Here is an 18177-nt window from a genome sequence, read left to right on the forward strand (position 1 = left end):
TAATCTTGGCTGATGTAATTATGATGTGTCTTGGTGTGTTCCTCCTTGGGTACACCTTCTTGGGACTCTCTGGACTTCCTGGAAGTGTATTTCCTTCACCAGATTGGGGAAGTTCTCCTTTATTATTTGTTCAAATAAGTTTTCCACGTGTTGCTATTCCTCTTCCCCTTCTGGTACCCCTATAATTTGGATGTTGGAATGTTTAAAGATGTCCTTGGGGGTTCCTAAGCCTCTCCTTGTTTTTTTGAATTCTCATTTCTTTATTCTTTTCTGTTTGGTTGTTTCTTTCTTCCTTCTGGTCCACTCCATTGATTTGAGTCCCAGTTTCCTTTCCATCACTATTGGTTTCCTATGCATTTTCCTTCATTTCACTTAGTGTAGCCTTCATTTTTTAATCTAGTTTGCAACCCAAATCAACCAGTTCTGTGAGCATCCTGATCACCAGTGTTTTGAACTATGTATCTGATATGTTGGCTATCTCTTGGTCGCTTAGATGTATTGGCTCTGGGGCTTTGATCTGTTCTTCCGTTTGAGCCACTTTTGCGGGGGTGGGGTGGGGGGGTGGGTCTGGTTGTGCCTGTTATATAGTGAGGGGCGGAGCCTTAGGTGTTCACCAGGGCAGGGCAACCCATGTCTCTGGGTTGTGATGCTATATGTGGGGTGGGGTCAGAGAGGGGCAACGGCATTTTTTCCACTCTCTCAGATTGCAGTCCCTTATGCCGCTTCCCACAAGCAAATTGGACCCTTCTAGTGCTGGTTCCTGGGTGGGTGGACTTGTGCACATTCTAAGACCCTGTGGGTCTCTCCAGCAAACTCTCCTGTGAGGCTGGGAGTCTCTCCTGGCACCTCAACCCCCACAAGTGTTTTCAACCAGTGCTTTTAGGCTTTGTTTCCTGGCTCTGGGGCCCTGGGTGTGCAGTCTGTCTCACTGCCAGTTTTTGCCTGCTTTATCTACATGCGAATGTGTGACTGCTGTCAGCCAGCCGCCTTGTGTGCCTCACTGGGTCTGCTCGTTGCCTCCCCGAGCCTGGGGTCTGCCAGCCGCCACCTGTGCGCTTGGATTCGCCAGCCACTGTTTTCCTGCCTTGACCCCTCTCCCTCCACTGGCCATTGACTCCGCCTCTCTTACCGGTCTGGATGAATGGTGGTTGGATTTTGGTACAGTTCAGTTTTCTGTCTCTTCTGGTTGTGTTTTTGTTTCTAAATCCTTGTTGTCTTTAATTTTGGTTGTGCAAGGAGGCACAGTGTTTCCACCTACGCCTCCATCTTGGCTGGAACTCTGTTTACATTTTCTTTATAGCGTTAGGAAAACACTGTACCTCTGGTGGCTTAAAAGAGAACAGTTTCTTTAGCCATCTACTTAAGTGGATGGAATCACACACGGGGTTTTAGCAAATTTGGGTATGATGTCAGCCTCCCTGTCTACCCGCCTCCCTGTCCACCCGTGGTTTGCTGTAAAGCTACTTTTGCGAAGACTAGGGCACGTCCTGGCAGTGTGACCTCTGCGGTAGGAGAACCAAAGCAGGCCAAGCCCAGCCGTAGAAACAAGCACTGCCCCGTGGGCTGATGAGGAGAGGTGCCCCTCCGGTTGGGAGCAAAACGCAGTTCCTGGAACATGCCTGGCCTGGAAGTGGGGCTGCCTTGGGTGGCAGCGCTCATATTTTCACGGGATCTAAATGATTCTGGCGTAAGTGAGCAGTTTCTAGCAGTCTCCGACCGAAGCTTCAGCCGCCTCCCTGTACCCCAACTCAACCACCCCCTTTCAGCTCTGGCTCCTTGCAGTTAGGGTGGAATCTCCAGCCTTTGTTTCTCTGCTGGAGTCCTGCTAGTCCCGGGAGTTTGGGGGCTTTCCGATCCGGTCCTTCAAGCGAGCTCCCTCTCACGGCCTGGCCTTCCTCCCACACCTCTCCTGAGAGTCTTCCTCTCCACGGGCAGGGCCAAGTCTCGTCTGGCAGGCAGCGGCTCTGGGGCTGGGACTCCCCGGCTGCCTCCGGGCCCCGCCCCACAGTAGCGTCCAAGCCACCAGGCTTGTGTCCTGTTCTGACTCAGTGCCCCTGGGAATCCCCTGGATGCAGATGTTGGCAGTCACTGGGACGCGGCAGTCTGCTCCCAGGCCTGTTTGTCCAGCCTCGGCCAGCACAGGAGGGCAGGCCTCCAAAGGGCCTTCTGTTCCAGCTGCTGTGGGAACATCTGCCACCAGACCCCCTGAACCTTGAGAACGCGGGGGTTGTAAAAAGCCTAAAGCTGTTTGTTTTGTTCTGTTTTCTTAAGTTGATTTAGAAAGAAAGAAACATTAGCTTGTTGTTCCACTTAGTTATGTATTCATTATTCATTGGTTGATTCTTACGCCTTGACTGGGGATCAAACCCACAACCTTCGTGTATCGGGACGATGTGTGGCTGGGGTTTTTAACCAAGGCTCCGTGGTTGGCTCCTGGGATCTAGGAGCCCCCCTGTAACCACGAGCACAGTTTTGTCTGACACACACACTGGACATAGCTTTCCTCAGATGGCCGGATGAGCATGTGAGCTCTGAGCTCGAAGAACCCTGGTCTGCAGAGAGCCACGGCGTGCGCACCCTTGGGCGCCAGCCTGTCAGACTCCGGGATTATGGGAGGCCCAGCCAGGCCTCTGGGGTTTCCTGTTCAGCGGTGAACTAGGACAAATTACCTAGTGTCACTACAGCTCACAGTCACCCCGTGGGTGTTCCCCACGTCCAGTCGTGCCATCGTGCCCCTGGCCCGTTCCATCTCACCAAGTGCACCAGGGGTGCCAAACGCACCGTGTTCGGGTTTGGGGTCCGTAGCTCAGAAGGGCCGCTCCAGGCGACTCCTCCGACAGCAGCAAGAACAGTGGTGAGGGCGGAGGTCAGTCCGGGTTTCCCCGCCGAGAGCAGCGTCAGCTGCTTTGTACATTTGACCTCATTTAACCCTCGCAGACCTCTGGCGAGGTTGGTTCTGTCGCGTTACGTACGGAGACACCAAGGCACAGAGAGATCCAGGAATTCTCCGGGGAGGACACAGGTGCTTTATGACCCAAGCACAGGAGCGTCACCAGCAAACTTTAAAACTAAAGGGCATTTTTAGAAGAAAGTAAAGCGAGCGGAAAAAATAGAGGGCCGTTTAGTGTCGGAAAAACAGCCCCGTATAGTACGACACCGCGCACAGCGCTGCGTTGTAGCTGGTTTCAAAAGGCTGCACTTACAGCAGGGATCGAAATCACCGAGGAAGGGCTGGGGGAGGTGGAAGGGGGGCGGAGGGTACAAGGTGAGGGAAGGAGACTTCGGGCGGTATGCACAGTGCAGGATGCAGACAGTGTATTACAGAGTTGTCTAATTCCTATGTAGTTTTATTAACCAGTGTCACCCCAATTCAGTTAAAAAAAGGTTAGTGGGTTAGTACCTTAAGGCATTAGTGTGATAGAGGAGAATTTTTTTCCATTATAATTCAAATGAGGTTTTTTTTAAGGCTTTATTGAGGTATAATTCACATACCATACAATTCACTCATTTAAAGTGTACAGTTCACCCTGGCTGGTGTGGTTCAGCGGATTGAGCACTGGCCTGTGAACTTAAAGGTCACCAGTTCCATTCCCAGTCAGGCCACATGCCTGGGTTGCTGGCCAGGTCCGGGGTTGGGGGCGTGCGAAAGGCAGCTGATCCATGTTTCTCCCACACCATCGATCTTTCCCTCCCTGTCTCTCCCCCTCTTTCTTCCTCTCTCTGAAATACATAACTAAAAAACCGTGCAGTTCAGTGGCCTTCATGTGTTGCCAGAGTTGTGCACCCGTCACCGTAGTTAGTGTAGGAGCGTCGCCGTCACCCCAAGAAGACGCCGCGTGCCCTTCGTCATCACCCTCCCGTCCCCCAACCCTCCCCAGTCCTAGGCAACCACCTGTCTACTTCCTCCAGATAAGGTTTTCTCCCCCCACCTTACATTTTTTTTGTCCTCACCCAAGGACATTTTATTTCATTGTTTCTAGAGAGAGAGGAAGGGAGAGAGAGAAAAACACGGACGCGAGGCAGAGAGAGACACGAGCTGGTTGCCTCCCGTGTGCTCTCAGATCAGGGTTGCGTGTGCCTCGGGTGGGGGTCAAACCTGCAACACAGGCAGGAGCCCTGACCAGCAGTTGAACCCGCAGCCCTTTGGTTATGGGACAACGCTCCAGCCACCTGAGCCGTACGGCCAGAGGTCTCCAGATGAAGTTTTGGTCCTGGAAAGAAAGAGTTAGCAGTGTGGGAATCTTGGTCGTCTGGAGTGAGCCATTCCCTAAGGATTCATTAGACAAATCAGATTTGACCCAGTGTGTTTTTATAAATGGTTTTATTAGCTAAGAAGCTACGAGCTCAAATTTGGGATTGACATAAGCAAGAGATGAGTTTTTTTCTGTTTTCATTCGTCAGCATCACCCGTCAAATAGGCTTTTCTCCGGGAACGTCTCGTAAAACGATGAAGGTTTCGTGGGCACGAATTTCCCCACTGGCGTCAGGACCAGTGGAGGTTCAGTGCAGGGTCTTTTTGTCGCCTGAGCCGCCACCTTGGTCTCTGTCCCGACCGTGCTGTGGCTGTTGATGGGAAGGGTGCTCACGAAGATGCCGTCACCCTCGGAGACTCGGGGGGCAGCACAGGCAGGACCCCCCGGGCACTCAGAGGCCATGTGACCACAGTTCTCTAGAGCCGCTTCCTGTCGGCAGACTCAGTGTTTCTCTCTCGGGGCTCACGCGGTCGTCCGCTTGTTCCTTTAGGAAAAACATTTATTAGGCGCTGTGGTGGTGCTTAGCAAATCCCTCTGAAAGCCGTCACCCCATTGTTACAGGATGTGGCCTTATTTGACCCAGGAGGGGGCAGCCGTGTGAGCTGAGCAAAGCCAGAGAGGCAGGGAAGTTGGGAACAGAACAGCTCTCCGCTGGGGACAGGGCAGATGCTGTCCCACCCACATCCGGGCACAGCCATCACCAGGACGCATCGTCCTGAAGAAGGTGCCCTGAATCAGGAACTCAGAAACGCAGACTCAAGCCCTGACTTGGTCACTGACTGGTCAGAGGACCATGGGTGACTCTCGCCACCTCTCTAAGCCACGTAGGCTCTTTCTTGGGAGGGTCAAATTAGCATAGTGCCTCTGAAGGTGCCTTCAGGGTCGTTGCTGGACAGGTCCCTCCTTAGTAAGGACTGAATGAGCAAGGAGGAGTGAAGGAACGTGCTGGGCATCTCAGTGCCGGTGTCCAGCTCTGGCCGGTCAGGTGACTCTGTGGATTGGGCATGAGTGGGAACAAAGGAGAGCCCCCTTTTCTTCTCGCAGCCCAGACAGGCCCTGGACTTCGGCCATCCTGCTTGGAAACAACCTCAGTTTCCCTCCCTGCCCCCCGCCCACCATACTGCTGCGGTGGGGACGCTGGTCTCTGGGAACCACGCCTTCCAGATCCGGCCGGCCCTTCCGGAGCCCTCGTGGGAGTGCAGGCCGTCAGGGACTGCAGGGACTGCAGACCTGTGCCCCTGCCCCTGCCCCGCCACAGGGGAGACATAGCTGTGGGGGGGGGGGGATATGTCAGAGCTGTGAAATTCGTACCCCAAAGAATGATTTTTACCACTGCTGTGAAGTTAGACAAAAAATAGAATTTGGTGGCAGAATTCAGAGATGCCAACACCACTAACAAGGTTCTGAACATTCTAAACAGAATTTTGCTCGAGCGAGGGTGAAACACAGCTGGGTACACGTTTCCACGCGTGTTATGAAATGTTTTCTTGGGACTTTAACTGCTTTCTTGTTCTTCCTTCCGGATGCCTTATTATAAGGTTGGGGATAGAGGAGAGAGAAGGGGAGAGGAGGGAATGGACATTTTTTAAGAGACCCTAATTACATGCTAGGGATGATGCTAATTCATCTCCAAGCCCTCGACCCTGCTCCAGACTCAGTGTGTACATGACCTTGAGCAAGATGCCTACCTCTCTGTGCCTTAGTGCCCTCTTCTAAAGGATGGGAATGAGGACAGGAACGAGGACGCGTCCTGCTCCTGGAGTTGCTGTGGAGTCGAGGTCTTGCCTGTAGGTGCTCGGTGCAGCCTGGCACTCGGTGAGGCTCCATGGGTGCTGGGTCACTCCCCAGCCCCCTTTCAAGGCCATTGTGACACCCCTGTTTCACAGCAGAGGAATCAGCAGGCAGGCGAGTTGCTGAGCTGTCAGGGCAGAAGGTGGGGCGACCCCGCCGTCCTTGTTGCGCCCACCGCCCCTCGGAAGACTCCAGCCAGGCCTTCCCGGCATGCCGTAGTGGTGGGCAGAGGGATTCTGGAGGCTTCGCCCCCTGTAGATCCCCCATGCCGGGGTCCGGGAGCAGGAAAACGTGAAAAGGTCAGGCCCTGGAATCCACAGATGAGGCTCTGTAAAGAGCAGGATGGCAGAGCATGTTCTAGGCAGAGGGAACAGGCTCGTGGAAGCCCGGAGGCAGGAAGAGCTTAGCTACTTTGAGGAGTTAGAGAGGGGCCGGCTTGCTCAGAGCAGAATGGGCCAAGAAGAGAGAGAAAATGAGGCAGAGGGTCACAGAGGAGGGCAGGCCAGAGCCATGCAGGATTTCAGGGGCTGGCGTGCACTTTGAACTTCGCCAGATGTGGATGGAAGAGCATCCGAGGTTGAACGAAGCAGGGAGTCACGTGACCCGAGGCCTGGTCTGAGAGCATCGCCCTGACTGCTCGTGTAGAGAATAGCGCTTGGGCAAAGGCCAAGGGGGAAGCAGGGCGGCCGTGAGGGTGCTGGTGGGACACAGAGCCAGGAGGTACCACGGAGGGGGAGGGGCAGATTCAGGCTCCGTTTTTCAGGTGGAAATGACAGGACCCACTGCTGGACTCCATGGGATGGTGAAGGAGGCGGTGGGGCGGGGGGGACTCCAGGGGGACTCCAGGTTTCCAGCTTGATTGAGCAGCCTGGGCAGGTGGTGCCCAGCAGAGCTGGGGAAGGCGGGAGGGAGAAGTCTTGTGACTTGACAGGTGAACTTCGACAGGCTGGTGACATAGGGGAGGGGCCTGCTAAACAGGCAGTTAGATTCTCGAATCTCAAGCTCTTACGATAGGCCTGGGGCTGTGTGGGAATTGTCTACGCATCCTCTGTAGGGAAAGGTTAAGGATCTCAGGGAGTAAATGAACAGAAGAGGAGGGGGCTGGTCCCTAATGGGGGAGGCACTTGAGCAGAGGCCCAGGGGCTGTGGTGTCTGGAAGCCCCTGGAGGGACAGAAGGGTGTCCCTGGGGACTGGCAGTCTGGAAGTGACCGCAGCACCCTGCCCTTATTACCTCCTCCCCGGGACCACTCCCATGGCTTGGCTCCCCACTGCCTGCACTGGGGCGGCAGGTCGCACCCCCACCTCCACTCCTGCAGGCCACGGCCCTGCCTGTTTCCGGGCAAAGGCGCACCAGGGAACCACTCTCCGAATGGACAGTAGGTACTGTCCTGGCAGGAGACGGGCTCCTCTCTGGTGACTTCAAGCTGAATGTGCCCCTGAGGCGCCAGGCAGAGCATGGTGCCAGTCCCCAGCAGACTGCAGCAGCTGGAACCAGCTGCCCCGCCTGTTCCCAGGTTCCCAGAATGTGCTTGGTTTGGGGCCCCGACTTCTCTGCTCACCCAGTGGCTCTGGCTGCCCGTTGCAGAGAGCAGCTGTTCCTGCGGAATCTGAGGAACGCCAGCGCAGCGGCCCGGGGTTTCCATCAGCTCCGCCCAGCACTGCCTTCGCTCAGAGAAACTTCCCAGAGCACTTGCCCCGCCCCCAGGAGGCCTCTGCCACCGGACCATGTCCCACTCCGCACTTCGTGTCCTCTACAAAACGGTCTCCTTTCTTTTTGTATGGTCTCTGCAAATGTTTAATTTTTAAAAAGGAAAAGAAAACAGGAAATGACCTTTCTGTTATATTTGGAAAACGATTTGGAGCCGTAATGGAATCTGCCTGAGCACTGAGGGCTGATAGCTGCAGACTTGGAATGGATCCTGTAGCTCTTGGCAGAGTCCGGAGCCTCTTCGGTTTGCAGAGCTGGGGGAGCGGGAAGAACCAAGGGGGAGAAGGCAGCTTCCGCGGGGAAACCTGGCAACACCCGAGCAGGCACCTGTAGGAGCCGCAGCCTGGGGCCCTGGGCCACCGAGGGAGTGGAAGGCTCTTCCGTTCTGACCAGGGCATCCAGGGTCAGTCAGGTGCCTTCAGGAGTCCAGACCCCAGGAAGGCACCGCACCTTCCTGAGGATGAAGGTGAGGGAGAGCGTGTCACTCTTGTGCACCGTGTCGCTGAGACAGGAGATGCCGGATTGCTCTCGACCCAGATGGTCTGTCGGCTCTGCCCGGATCACCCTCCACCCAACTTTCCTGTACATCCCAGCCCAGGGTCCCCTCCTCAGGAGGGCCTTCCACAAACACAGGGCCTTCGCCACATCCACACTCAGAAAACCCTGTTCTCTTCTTCCATAGCGCTTATTACAACCTGTGACAGTAGACTCATTACCTGGTCGGTGTGTATGTCTCCTTTCAAGTTGTACCTGTCGTTTTAGGCTTCGGTGTATACCGCCCCCCCCCATTTGGCACAGTGACTGTCATGTAAAAGGAGCTCAGAAAACACTGAATGAGTGGACAGAGGAAGGGATGGCATGTCGGGACTAGAAGAGACTAAGCAATTACTGTTCAACCTTCACAGTTCAGACGGGGAAAGGAAGCTGGGAGAGAGGAAGGGACTCGTCGGGGGTCACCCTCCTGCTTAGAAGCTGAGCCGGACCTTTGGCCACCGCTGTGACACAGGGCTGTGCAGCCCTGGCTCTTTCTGCCCCGGGTTCTAGAGCATCCCTCATCCATCAGCTGTTCACTGAGCCTCTGCTCTGGGCCAGGCCCTCAGACATAGCCGTGCACACGCCAGCCAGCTCAAGTCTCCGCTGCTGTCCCACTCGGCACCGGACAGCACAGGAGAGCGAAGGCTGAGTTGCGTCTGTCTGTGCACCATTAAACAGTCCAAGGATTTGAACAAGATGTCCAAAGGACAGTTCTGTCAGTGTCACCCATCAAAAATGGGCCGTACTAAATGCTTTCTTAATATGATTGGTGCTTCATCGATATGATCGGTGCTTCATATTTGTAAACGAGAAAAGCAAGACAAAAACAGCTTTCTGTTTTAAATACGAAAAAGGGAGGGAAGATGAGCATCGCAGGAGGTGCTCTGGTGGGACACAGGGCAGCGCCCGGCTCCGGGCGTATCTGCGGGGAGGCCGCCACGCCCACTCTTCCCTGTTGTGTCTTGTGTCACCCCACATGCACGCACATTCAAAAGTGAAATGTCTTTGAAATACAGCGGATGTTTTCCCTGTAAAAATTTAGAAAATACAAAGAGTATTTAAGTCACTCATGTCTGAGTGTTAATGTAAGCGATCACATCATTGAGATTCTGCTTCACTTAACAACATACGCGGACATTCCCCCATGTCTTTGAAAGATATTAATGGCCATTGCACATATCTGTCAGGAGCACGTTGGGGTGTCTCTAGTTTTTGACTATTGTACATCACACTGTGATGAACATCTTTGTGCATTTGTCCTTATGCACAACTCGGATTATTAGAATAAATCCCTGTAAGCTGACTTAGCAGACATACAGACTTAGTGGTTCAAGGACACGAAAAAAGTCAAGGTTTCTTGCTGCATCTTTCCCAGTCAGTCCCCAGAGGGGCCCTGACAGTTTACACTCTCATTCAGTCTGGGATGACCATCTTCCGACATGATTTCCAGCTCTGCGGATTCTGTATTTGCACATTTGCTATTGGCTTTGAAGAGGAGAGAGGGAGGGAGGAATACAAAGGAGGGAAAGTGAACGAACCCGCGCTCTCAGGCTGTGGGTCTGCACCCCACACACACGGCCCAGACTGGCCTTCGGAGCCCCTGTCCCCTGAGGGGGTGGGGGATGCAGCTGGAACTTGCTGGCCGGGCCAGTGTTTTCCAGGATTGTGCTTTGAGCCGGCACACTTCCCTCTTGGCGCCAGGAGCGCCAGCTTCCTGCACCGGGCAGCTTGTAAGGTCAGCCGGGCAAGGGAGGGAGCCAAGGCCCAGGATGTCTGTTCCCTTTAGACGGGGCCTGTAACTTCATCCCATGGTGTCAGATCCTGGAGATACCAGCCGACAACATCACAGCAGGCTCTAGGGCACAGGGCCTCTGCCCAGTCCTGGAACGGGGTTGGTTGGTTGTCCCCGCAGACAGAAGGAGAGGGATGGAGGGATGGATAGGTGCCTTGAGGATGTTTATTGAGCATCGTCTCGCTCTGTGTACTGGTGGGTGGCATGGAGCCGCCGGAGCCTGTTGGCTCAGCTCCCAGGACTGGGACTTGCAGTGTGGCCTGGTGAAGATCCAGGTAAAGCCCCGGCTGGTGTGGCTCAGGTGAGCGTCCTCCAGTGAACCAAAAGGTTGCAGGTTCAGTTCCCAGTCAGGGCACACGCCTAGGTTGCAGGTTCGTTCCCAGATTGGGGTACACGGGAGAGGCGACCGACTGGTGTTTCTTGCTTCGATGTTTCTCTCCCTCCCTCCCCTCTCTAGAAAATCAATGGGCATGCCCTCAAGTTACAGTTAAAAAAAAAGAAGAAATCCAAATAAAAATCCTTATTCTCATGGAGCCAGTGTTCTAGTTGGGAGGAAAAGAGCTCAGGAAACGGTGCCCAGGAGACGGTGGGACCTGCGTGGGGCCCGCCCCTTCCTGCCGGCAGCAGGAACAGCGTGGAGGATGAGCCTGGAGGATGAGCCCGGGCCGCCTGGGCCTTTCTGAGTCATGGCTGTAAACTCCCCTCACTGACCTCGGGGAGCTGTTGGGACAGTTGAGTCAGTGGGGTATGGAAAACATACAATGCCTGGTAAATCTTTCCTTAGTGTTAGAATTATGGTAATGTTTATGCTGTTACTACTGCTGTTGCCATTGCCCTGTTCTGAAGCTTTGAGTTTACCCAGAGGGAGAGTGCAGGGGTGAAGCTTCTGTGACCTGCAGAAGGAACGGCCTCTGGGATTTCAGAGGTTTTTTTGTTGTTGTTTGTTCCCTGCTGAGGAGGAGCCAAAGCACAAAGGCTGGGCCACCTCTTTCTCTGAGGCAGCCAAGAGCAAGGCAGGCTGGGTGCGCCCTCTGCTGGAGCTCTTGGGGGATCGCTGGAGTCAGAATGAAGCCCCGGAGGGCGAGGGGCAGAGTCCTGCCCGAGGTACAGTGGCAGGATCAGGGTCACAACACAAGGTCACCCTCTTTTCTCTGCTACTGGACGCCTCCTGGTATCCCACGCCTGATCTCTGAGTGCCCTGATCTATTTTTCAGGTGTCCCTTCCGAGCAGGGCGTTGTGAAGTGTGGTCCCAGTCCTCCATTCTGGCCCCACTCCTCTCCCCACACCCGCCTCCCTCTCTCCCTCCCCCAAATTCCTCTCCCTTTCTCTCCCCACTTCCCCCTCTCCATCCTGACCCCTCTGGCCTCCGGCTCCTCCTCCCCTTCTCTCCTGTACACACGCACATCCCCAAAGGATTCACTGAGCCACCCGCCCGCGCGCTTCTGGGTGTGTGCTGCCAACCGACACCGGCCACCTTCTGGAAGCATCACACGATAGCCTGAGCATGTGAGAACTTCTGCCTTTACAGAGATACAGTCTTAGAAGTGAAAGTTCCCCTTAGTCACAAAGAATCACACTTGGCAGCGTTTTTTTCTGCCTGTATCTGCTCTTTCACCACAGAACTGGGTTTTATTTTAGGCCCTGTTTTGCAACCTACATTTTTCAATTAACAGTTTATCTCAGAACCCTTGCTATATCAGTACAGGTCCATCTGGTGCATTTCTTTTTTGTAAATACACTATAATTCGTGTAGTGCCTGGCCTCCTGCTGGACATTCAGAGGGCTCCCTGCGGCTCGCCATCACTGACCACATGCGGTGAGCATCCGCACACTGCAGAGAACACTGGCGTTTTGCCTGCGTGTGTCTAGAACTGGGACTTGCTGGGCCCACCCCACCCAGGAGGACTCCAAACGTGTGCGGTCAGGCCAGCGGCTTAGACCCCCTCCCACTTCCCAAAGCAGGCTCTGCCAAGTAGCCAGGGTCCAGGCGGTGTCCTCATGGTCCGATTGCCTTCAGAAAAATCACAGGTGGTCAGTGAGAGACACTCATGTCCCCTGAGAAGGTTACAGTTTTTCATATAATAGCAACGCTTGGTGGCAAGGGTGCAGATAAACGGACAATCTTACGTGCGGCTGCTGGGAAGAAAAGTAGGAACAGTGATGAATTTACAGTTTCGTACCTCATTTTCTCATCATTATAAATACAGAACTACATGAGCCCATTTACAAGTGGATTTCTATTTCAATTGACCCACACGTTTCAAACCTGCACTGTTCAGGGTCAGCTGGCAGTCGGGCATCTGACTGTGGGTGGGGCCAACTTCCGCTGTCCACGAGTTACTGGCCACCCAACAGTCAGCACCCTTAACTATACCTCTGTGCCGGTCAGGCAGGTAGCTTGGAAATGGGTCTTCAAAGTATTTCTTCCTTCCCTTTAGCCCGTCGATTCTATGTCTAGGAATGTCTCTAAGGATTTACTTAAAGACCTACTACTGTCTGTAATTGAGCGAAACTGGAAAGCGCCCCATGTTCACTTGTAGGGGGCAGATGAAATTGTAGTACATCCAAGTATGCAGGTACAAAAGCCATCGATTGGGAGCCTTAATGACATGTTCTAGAGTGTTCCAAATAGTGGGCTATAAAATATAGTGCATAGTATGACCCCCAAACAGTTTTTAAAATATATATGGCCCTTCTCGATATGCATGGTTCTCTCCTGTCTCTAGACTCTGTAACCAACCACCAGGTTGTTAACCACCGCCTTAGCAGTCACCTCTAAGTTCTTGTCTCCCCTCCCCATGTCTACGTAACCCCATCTCTCTCCTAGGCTCCCCCTTCCCCTTGGAGGGCTCGCAAGCATCTCAAAGTTAACATGGTAAATAGAACTCTTAACCTTCACCCACCATCACTCCCCAAAATACTCCTCCTGTGCTGCTCCGCATCTCGGGAGACCACACCTCTGCTTGTCTGCTCTCTCCAGAAGGGTCACTTACCATCAGTCGAACACCAAGGCCTGTCGATTCGCCCTCCAGATCTCACCTAGGATCTGACCACTGCCACCTTCCTCCACCCACCATCTTTGTCGAGTCTGATCCCTGCAGGGGCTCTGCTTTCCCCCTTCCGGGCCCTGCTCCACCCGATGGTCTCTGAAAATGCAGATCTGGCCTCACCCCTCGGGACCGAGCTGCGGATGTGGTCAGGCTGTGCCCAGCTGCTTGGCGTACTGGGTGTTGCTGCCTCGCTGCTCGTCCCCTGGCCTGCGGCTCGGTGTTTGCATCCACTCGGAGCCCTCACACGTGCCGTTCCCCAGCCAGTAGTGCTGTTCCCTCGCCTCCTTGTCTTGGCGACGCCTGTTCCTCCTCGGATCTCCCTGGCCTTGGGCAGGGACCATGGCTGACCTGCGCATTCCTGCGTCTACAGCACTTAGCCAGTGCCTGGCACAGATTTTTATTTTTTTAGGGTTTTATTTATTTTTAGGGGGGGGGGAGGAAGGAGGAAGAAAGAGAGGGAGAGAAACACCGATGTGTGAGAGAAACATAGATCAGTTGCCTCTTGTACACACCCCAGCCAGGGACTGGCCCACAACCCAGGCCTGTGTCCTGGCTGGGAATTGAACCTATGACCTTTTGCTTTGAAGGACGATGCTCCACTGATGAGCCACACCAGTGAGGGCTGGCACGTGATAGTGATGGATGTGGAGATATTTGTCACTAATAACTTTACTCAAAGACAAAGATGGTCTTTAAACATCGGTGGTTTTCTGTTTGAAATTTCAGGGACATTGTGTCCTTTGCACCTTTTCTGTGCTTTCTGCTTCGTCTTCAGTGACCAAGGCCGTAGCTGCCATCTGTCAGAGGACACCAGTGCTGGGGACCGGATCCGTGTCCTCCCTGCGGAATGCACCTGGACTCCCCTGCTGCCTTTGTCCCCACAGGCCCGCGGAGCGATGCGACAGGCGTGATGGAGGTCGAGCCCGCCTACTCGGACTTCATCTCCTGCGACCGGACCGGCCGTCGGAACGCGGTCCCCGACATCCAGGGGGACTCCGAGGCCGTGAGCGTGAGGAAGCTGGCTGGAGACATGGGCGAGCTGGCCCTGGAGGGGGCAGGTCAGAGCCCCTTCGGCACTTGGCGGGTCTCCCAGATTCCCTGAGAGCGCAGCCCCACCTGGCCCGGTGGCTGCCGCCTCACACCCAGGCTCAGATACCAGGTGCTGTGGAGGGCTTTCCCTGGCAGCTGTAATTGGTCCTTCCTAGTCACATGACCCCTCAGCCCTCTGGTGGGGTCTCCTGGGTTTAAATACGAGCTCCAGGGGAGCGGGGGCCTTCCATTCTGCCAGCAGGAACAGGTGTGTGGCAACCACAGGCTGAAAGAGCGAATGGAGAAAGCCACACCTGCTGTCCCCTCTGTCCCCTCTGTGCTGCCTTTCGGGCCTCCCTCCTCCTGTCCCCCTGTCTTGCCCCCACCGCCCCTTCCCTTCTTGCTTTCCCTCCCCCTCCCTACTACAGAACAGAGATGACTTTGAGGGGACATGCAGCCAAGCCTGTCGTGTTTCTTACCTGGACAGGTAGGCCCAGAGGAGTTGGGTGGCTTGCCCAGGGTCACCCGCAAGTGAGCACAGAGAGAGAGCCGGGCTGCCCCCCTGCCCCGCCCAAGGAGCCACGCCCCGCACCCCGTCTTCGGGTGCCCGCCTGCCTTGTCGCGCTGCCCGGGCACAGGAGCCCCCACGGGCCGCCCTGCTCACCTCCCTTGGTGCCTCTGATCCAGCCAGAGGAAAGCACATCTATTTCTTTTTCAATATTTACTTAAATATAAATATATTTATATTTTTATTTTTGGTTCTGCACAACTGCGCACCAAACCACCAGGAGTCAAACAGGTGACCTTCTGCTTTAGGGATGACACCCGACCGAGCCACACTGGCCAGGGTGGCACTTCTGTTTCTTAAAAGCCCCTCTCGGGGCTGAGCACTCTGCCCCTCTGTCTGGCTCATTCTCAGAAACCCTGCCACTCCGCTGAGAGGCCTCCCGGACCACATCCCCCTCGGGCAGGGGAGGCACATCTTCACCCCACCCCCAGAACCGCCCTGAGCACAGCGCTCTTCTGTAGGCTGTGAGCCTCTCCCACACAGGCCCCGTCCTGTGTCCTTGGTGCCTGGCAGCATTCGGAACACGATAGAGGTGCCTAGTCCACCGCTGTTCACTGTGCAGCCGGAAGACCAGCTGCGGCCAGGGCATGCTTCCAGGGGGCTCGTGCGCAGGGCTGCTGTGCCCTCGGCTCTGGTGAACCGTTTCCTGTCTCTGCGCCGCAGTCACAGCCCCTCGTCCGTGGACCCAGTCCCTTCCCACACCTGTTTCCCCTCCGGTGCGAAATCTCTGACGCGTCTGGGTCCGGAGGTACAGGACGCTTCTGCAGAAGTTCTCTGTCTTTGACCTGTAGGGATCTGGATTGCACAGGTCGCATGCAGTCTTTTTTTTTTTTTTTTTAATCCTCACCCAAGGATATGTTTTTATTGAGTTTTAGAGAGAGAGAGAGAAACACAGTATCGATGTAAAAAACTCTGATTGGTTGCCACCAGATGTGCCCCAACCAGGGATCAAACCCGCACCCTTTCTGGTGTACAGGACATTGCTCCACCCGAGCCACCTGGCCAGGGTGGGTGCCTGACACTCATAAGGGGACCTGAGAAAGGCACAGCGCTCACTGCAAGGAAGCGAGGCACTCCGGGCGGAGCACAGGCCAGACTGGCCAAGGAGCCCTCCTCCAGCAGGCGGAGAGCTTCCCTAGGGGCCTGTGGGCTGTGCCCACCCCGCAGACTACCTATCAGGGGAGTGGGAACCTGCACGGCCTGGTTCCGGGGGCCTGGCTCAGAATCTGTGTGCTTAAAGCTTCCCCGCAGACATGCGCAGCATGCTGTGCGTAAGCCCTTGTCTTCCCTGATACTTCTTTGTGTGAGGACACAAATGTTCCCTTATCTGGCCTTATAGTGAGAGAGAAACAACAGCAAGGTGTGAAGAAATAAGTGCACTGCCAGGCAGTGTGTGACCAAGACACGCTTCCAGATGGCGCTCTGAACCTGGCCCCTGAAGGGCCTAGAGTGCTGGTTGGTGAGGAAAGCACTTAAGGATCTTCTCCTCTGGCCAGGAGGGCTGGGACCAGCCCAGAGGAAGCATTGCCATGGCTAAGACCACATACAGGCCCAGCACAGCCCTCCTGGGCAGGCAGAGGTGCCCCCGTCCTCATGTTACGGATCAGGAGACAGAGGCTCAGACATTAAGCCAACTGCCCAAGATCCTGCGGCCCGGAGGCAGGTGGCAGAGCACAGACGCTGGGCGGTCTGAGATGCTCTCTGTTTGCTGGGCCGAAGCTCCGGGCCAAATAGGGCATCGCAGATTTGCCCAGAGTGCCATCTCGTTTGTCAGGCTTCTGGAGGGGCCGGAAGGACCCTCTGGGACCAAGCCTTTGCTACAGTTACCACCCAGGATAGGAGGTAGCCTGGCAGGGAGCCAGGTGTCCAAATTCTGCCCACACCGCTTGCTACTACTGCTCACGCCCACCTCCCAAGACTGCTGCAGGGGCACAAGGAGGCAGCGCTGGCGACAACAGGCCTTTCTCGCGCCTCGAGAATGCTGCGTGGCAGGAGCCGGAATTCACGGAAGGGACGCTGGATCCCTCTACCACTTCAGCTCAGGCCAGTCCCTTCTCTCAGAGCCTGTTTTCTGGTCCGTGCCCTTAACCACGCCTCCAGGCTGCTGTGTGGATTGCCTGGAGCGCCGTCCAGGGCGGTGCTGGTTGGTCACGTGAAGGGCCCAGCCTAAGGGTGCGAAGACAGGCCAGAGTGGCAGTGTGGGTGGCCTGGTGAGGACCCTGTACAGTGAAACAGGCAGAGGCCCCACCCTGGTGCTCCCCTGAGCTAGCCTAGCCTGACGCCCCTTTCCATCCTCCGGTTCACTGAGCACCTGGTGCACGGTGGGGCCTCCCATCTGCCCTCTCCTGCTGGAGAACCTGCACAAGCATCTTCACCCTCAACAGCCCTTGGCCCGTTGCTTTTGCCATCCATCTACCACCCTGGCCTTTATCGACTTTGATTATACTATTAACACCACATGCATTTCTTTTGTGAGTGTTAGAATGTTGGCCACCCCACCCCCCCACTCACTCCTGCTGAGGGTCCCCTGGCTCGTCCACTGTCACCCTTCGGGCCCTTCCAGATCTCCGCCTGCGTCTTACATCTGTGTGCGCCCGTCTTCCTCTTCCCTCCAGAAGGACAGGCGGAGGCCGGCACCGCAGACAAGGAGGCCAGCAACCAGCCCGAGAGCAGTGACGGGACCACCTCATCTTGAGTCTGACCTTGCCCGAGGGGGCTGGAAGAGAGACCTGCTGTCCCCACCTGGATGGGAAGCCCCAGCACTGGCCCGACAGCCTCTTCTCTGAGCCCCACGTTCCAGGCAAACAAGGCCAGACTGAAAGGCACCCGCAGAGGCTGCCGCAGCCCTGACCTGGGAAGGCCCCCGCTGCCACCCCTTCACTATGCCCAGGTACACTTCTAAGACTCTAACACCAAGATGTTATTTATTCGTTGGGCCTCGGGGGCGGGGCCCTGCCCGCCTGGGTGAGCAGCCCACCCAGGAAGGCCCCTCCGCGGGGCGGCCTGGGCGGGGGCCACGTCCCGGCTCTGCCCCCTCTTCTGCAGACCCAGCTGTCCAGGTCAGGGCTGTCTGATCTCTTTTTTAAAAAACGCTTTTAAACTTTTAAAAAGTTTTAAACATTTTTAGCAGAGAGGGAAGGAGCTGACAATCAACTCACTTTCGGTTTTTGGAAGCCATTTTAAGCTAATCTCTGAGTGTCTGCGCCGCCCAGGGTTCCCTGTGGAGCCCACAGAGCGATTGTTGGGAGGGGACTTTTGTGCTCAGAACCACCCGACCAACTTTGTGCCCTTCCTTTCTACCAAGACAAGTAGCACCTGGGACCCAGGAAATAAATGCTGATGATGTGTGTGACTGGTTGAAGGTGATTCTTTCCCCTTTAAACAGCAAAAGCGGGCTGGGCCTTGCTCCCCCGAGTCCACCCTTAGCTGGGCTCCGTGGCCGCCCCAGGC

At 55.4% G+C, this 18177-nt stretch overlaps 1 protein-coding gene across 10 annotated transcripts in view; it reads left to right on the forward strand.

Annotated features, from left to right (window-relative positions):
* The window catches only part of LOC119063285 (cAMP-dependent protein kinase inhibitor gamma), a 125589-nt gene extending 107510 nt beyond the window's left edge, over positions 1–18079 (forward strand). For all 10 annotated transcript variants that reach the window (XM_053671018.1, XM_037164560.2, XM_037164561.2 and 7 more), the window contains 2 exons: positions 14015–14188; positions 17343–18079. In XM_053671018.1, coding sequence (XP_053526993.1) covers positions 14015–14188; positions 17343–17422 — 254 coding nt within the window. In that variant the 3' untranslated portion in view covers positions 17423–18079. The remainder of the gene's footprint in view (positions 1–14014; positions 14189–17342) is intronic.
* The last annotated feature ends 98 nt before the right edge of the window (positions 18080–18177 follow it).

Source organism: Artibeus jamaicensis, unplaced genomic scaffold, assembly GCF_021234435.1.
Source record: "Artibeus jamaicensis isolate MK-2021 breed Jamaican fruit bat unplaced genomic scaffold, CSHL_Jam_final contig_685, whole genome shotgun sequence".
NCBI lineage: Eukaryota > Metazoa > Chordata > Mammalia > Chiroptera > Phyllostomidae > Artibeus > Artibeus jamaicensis.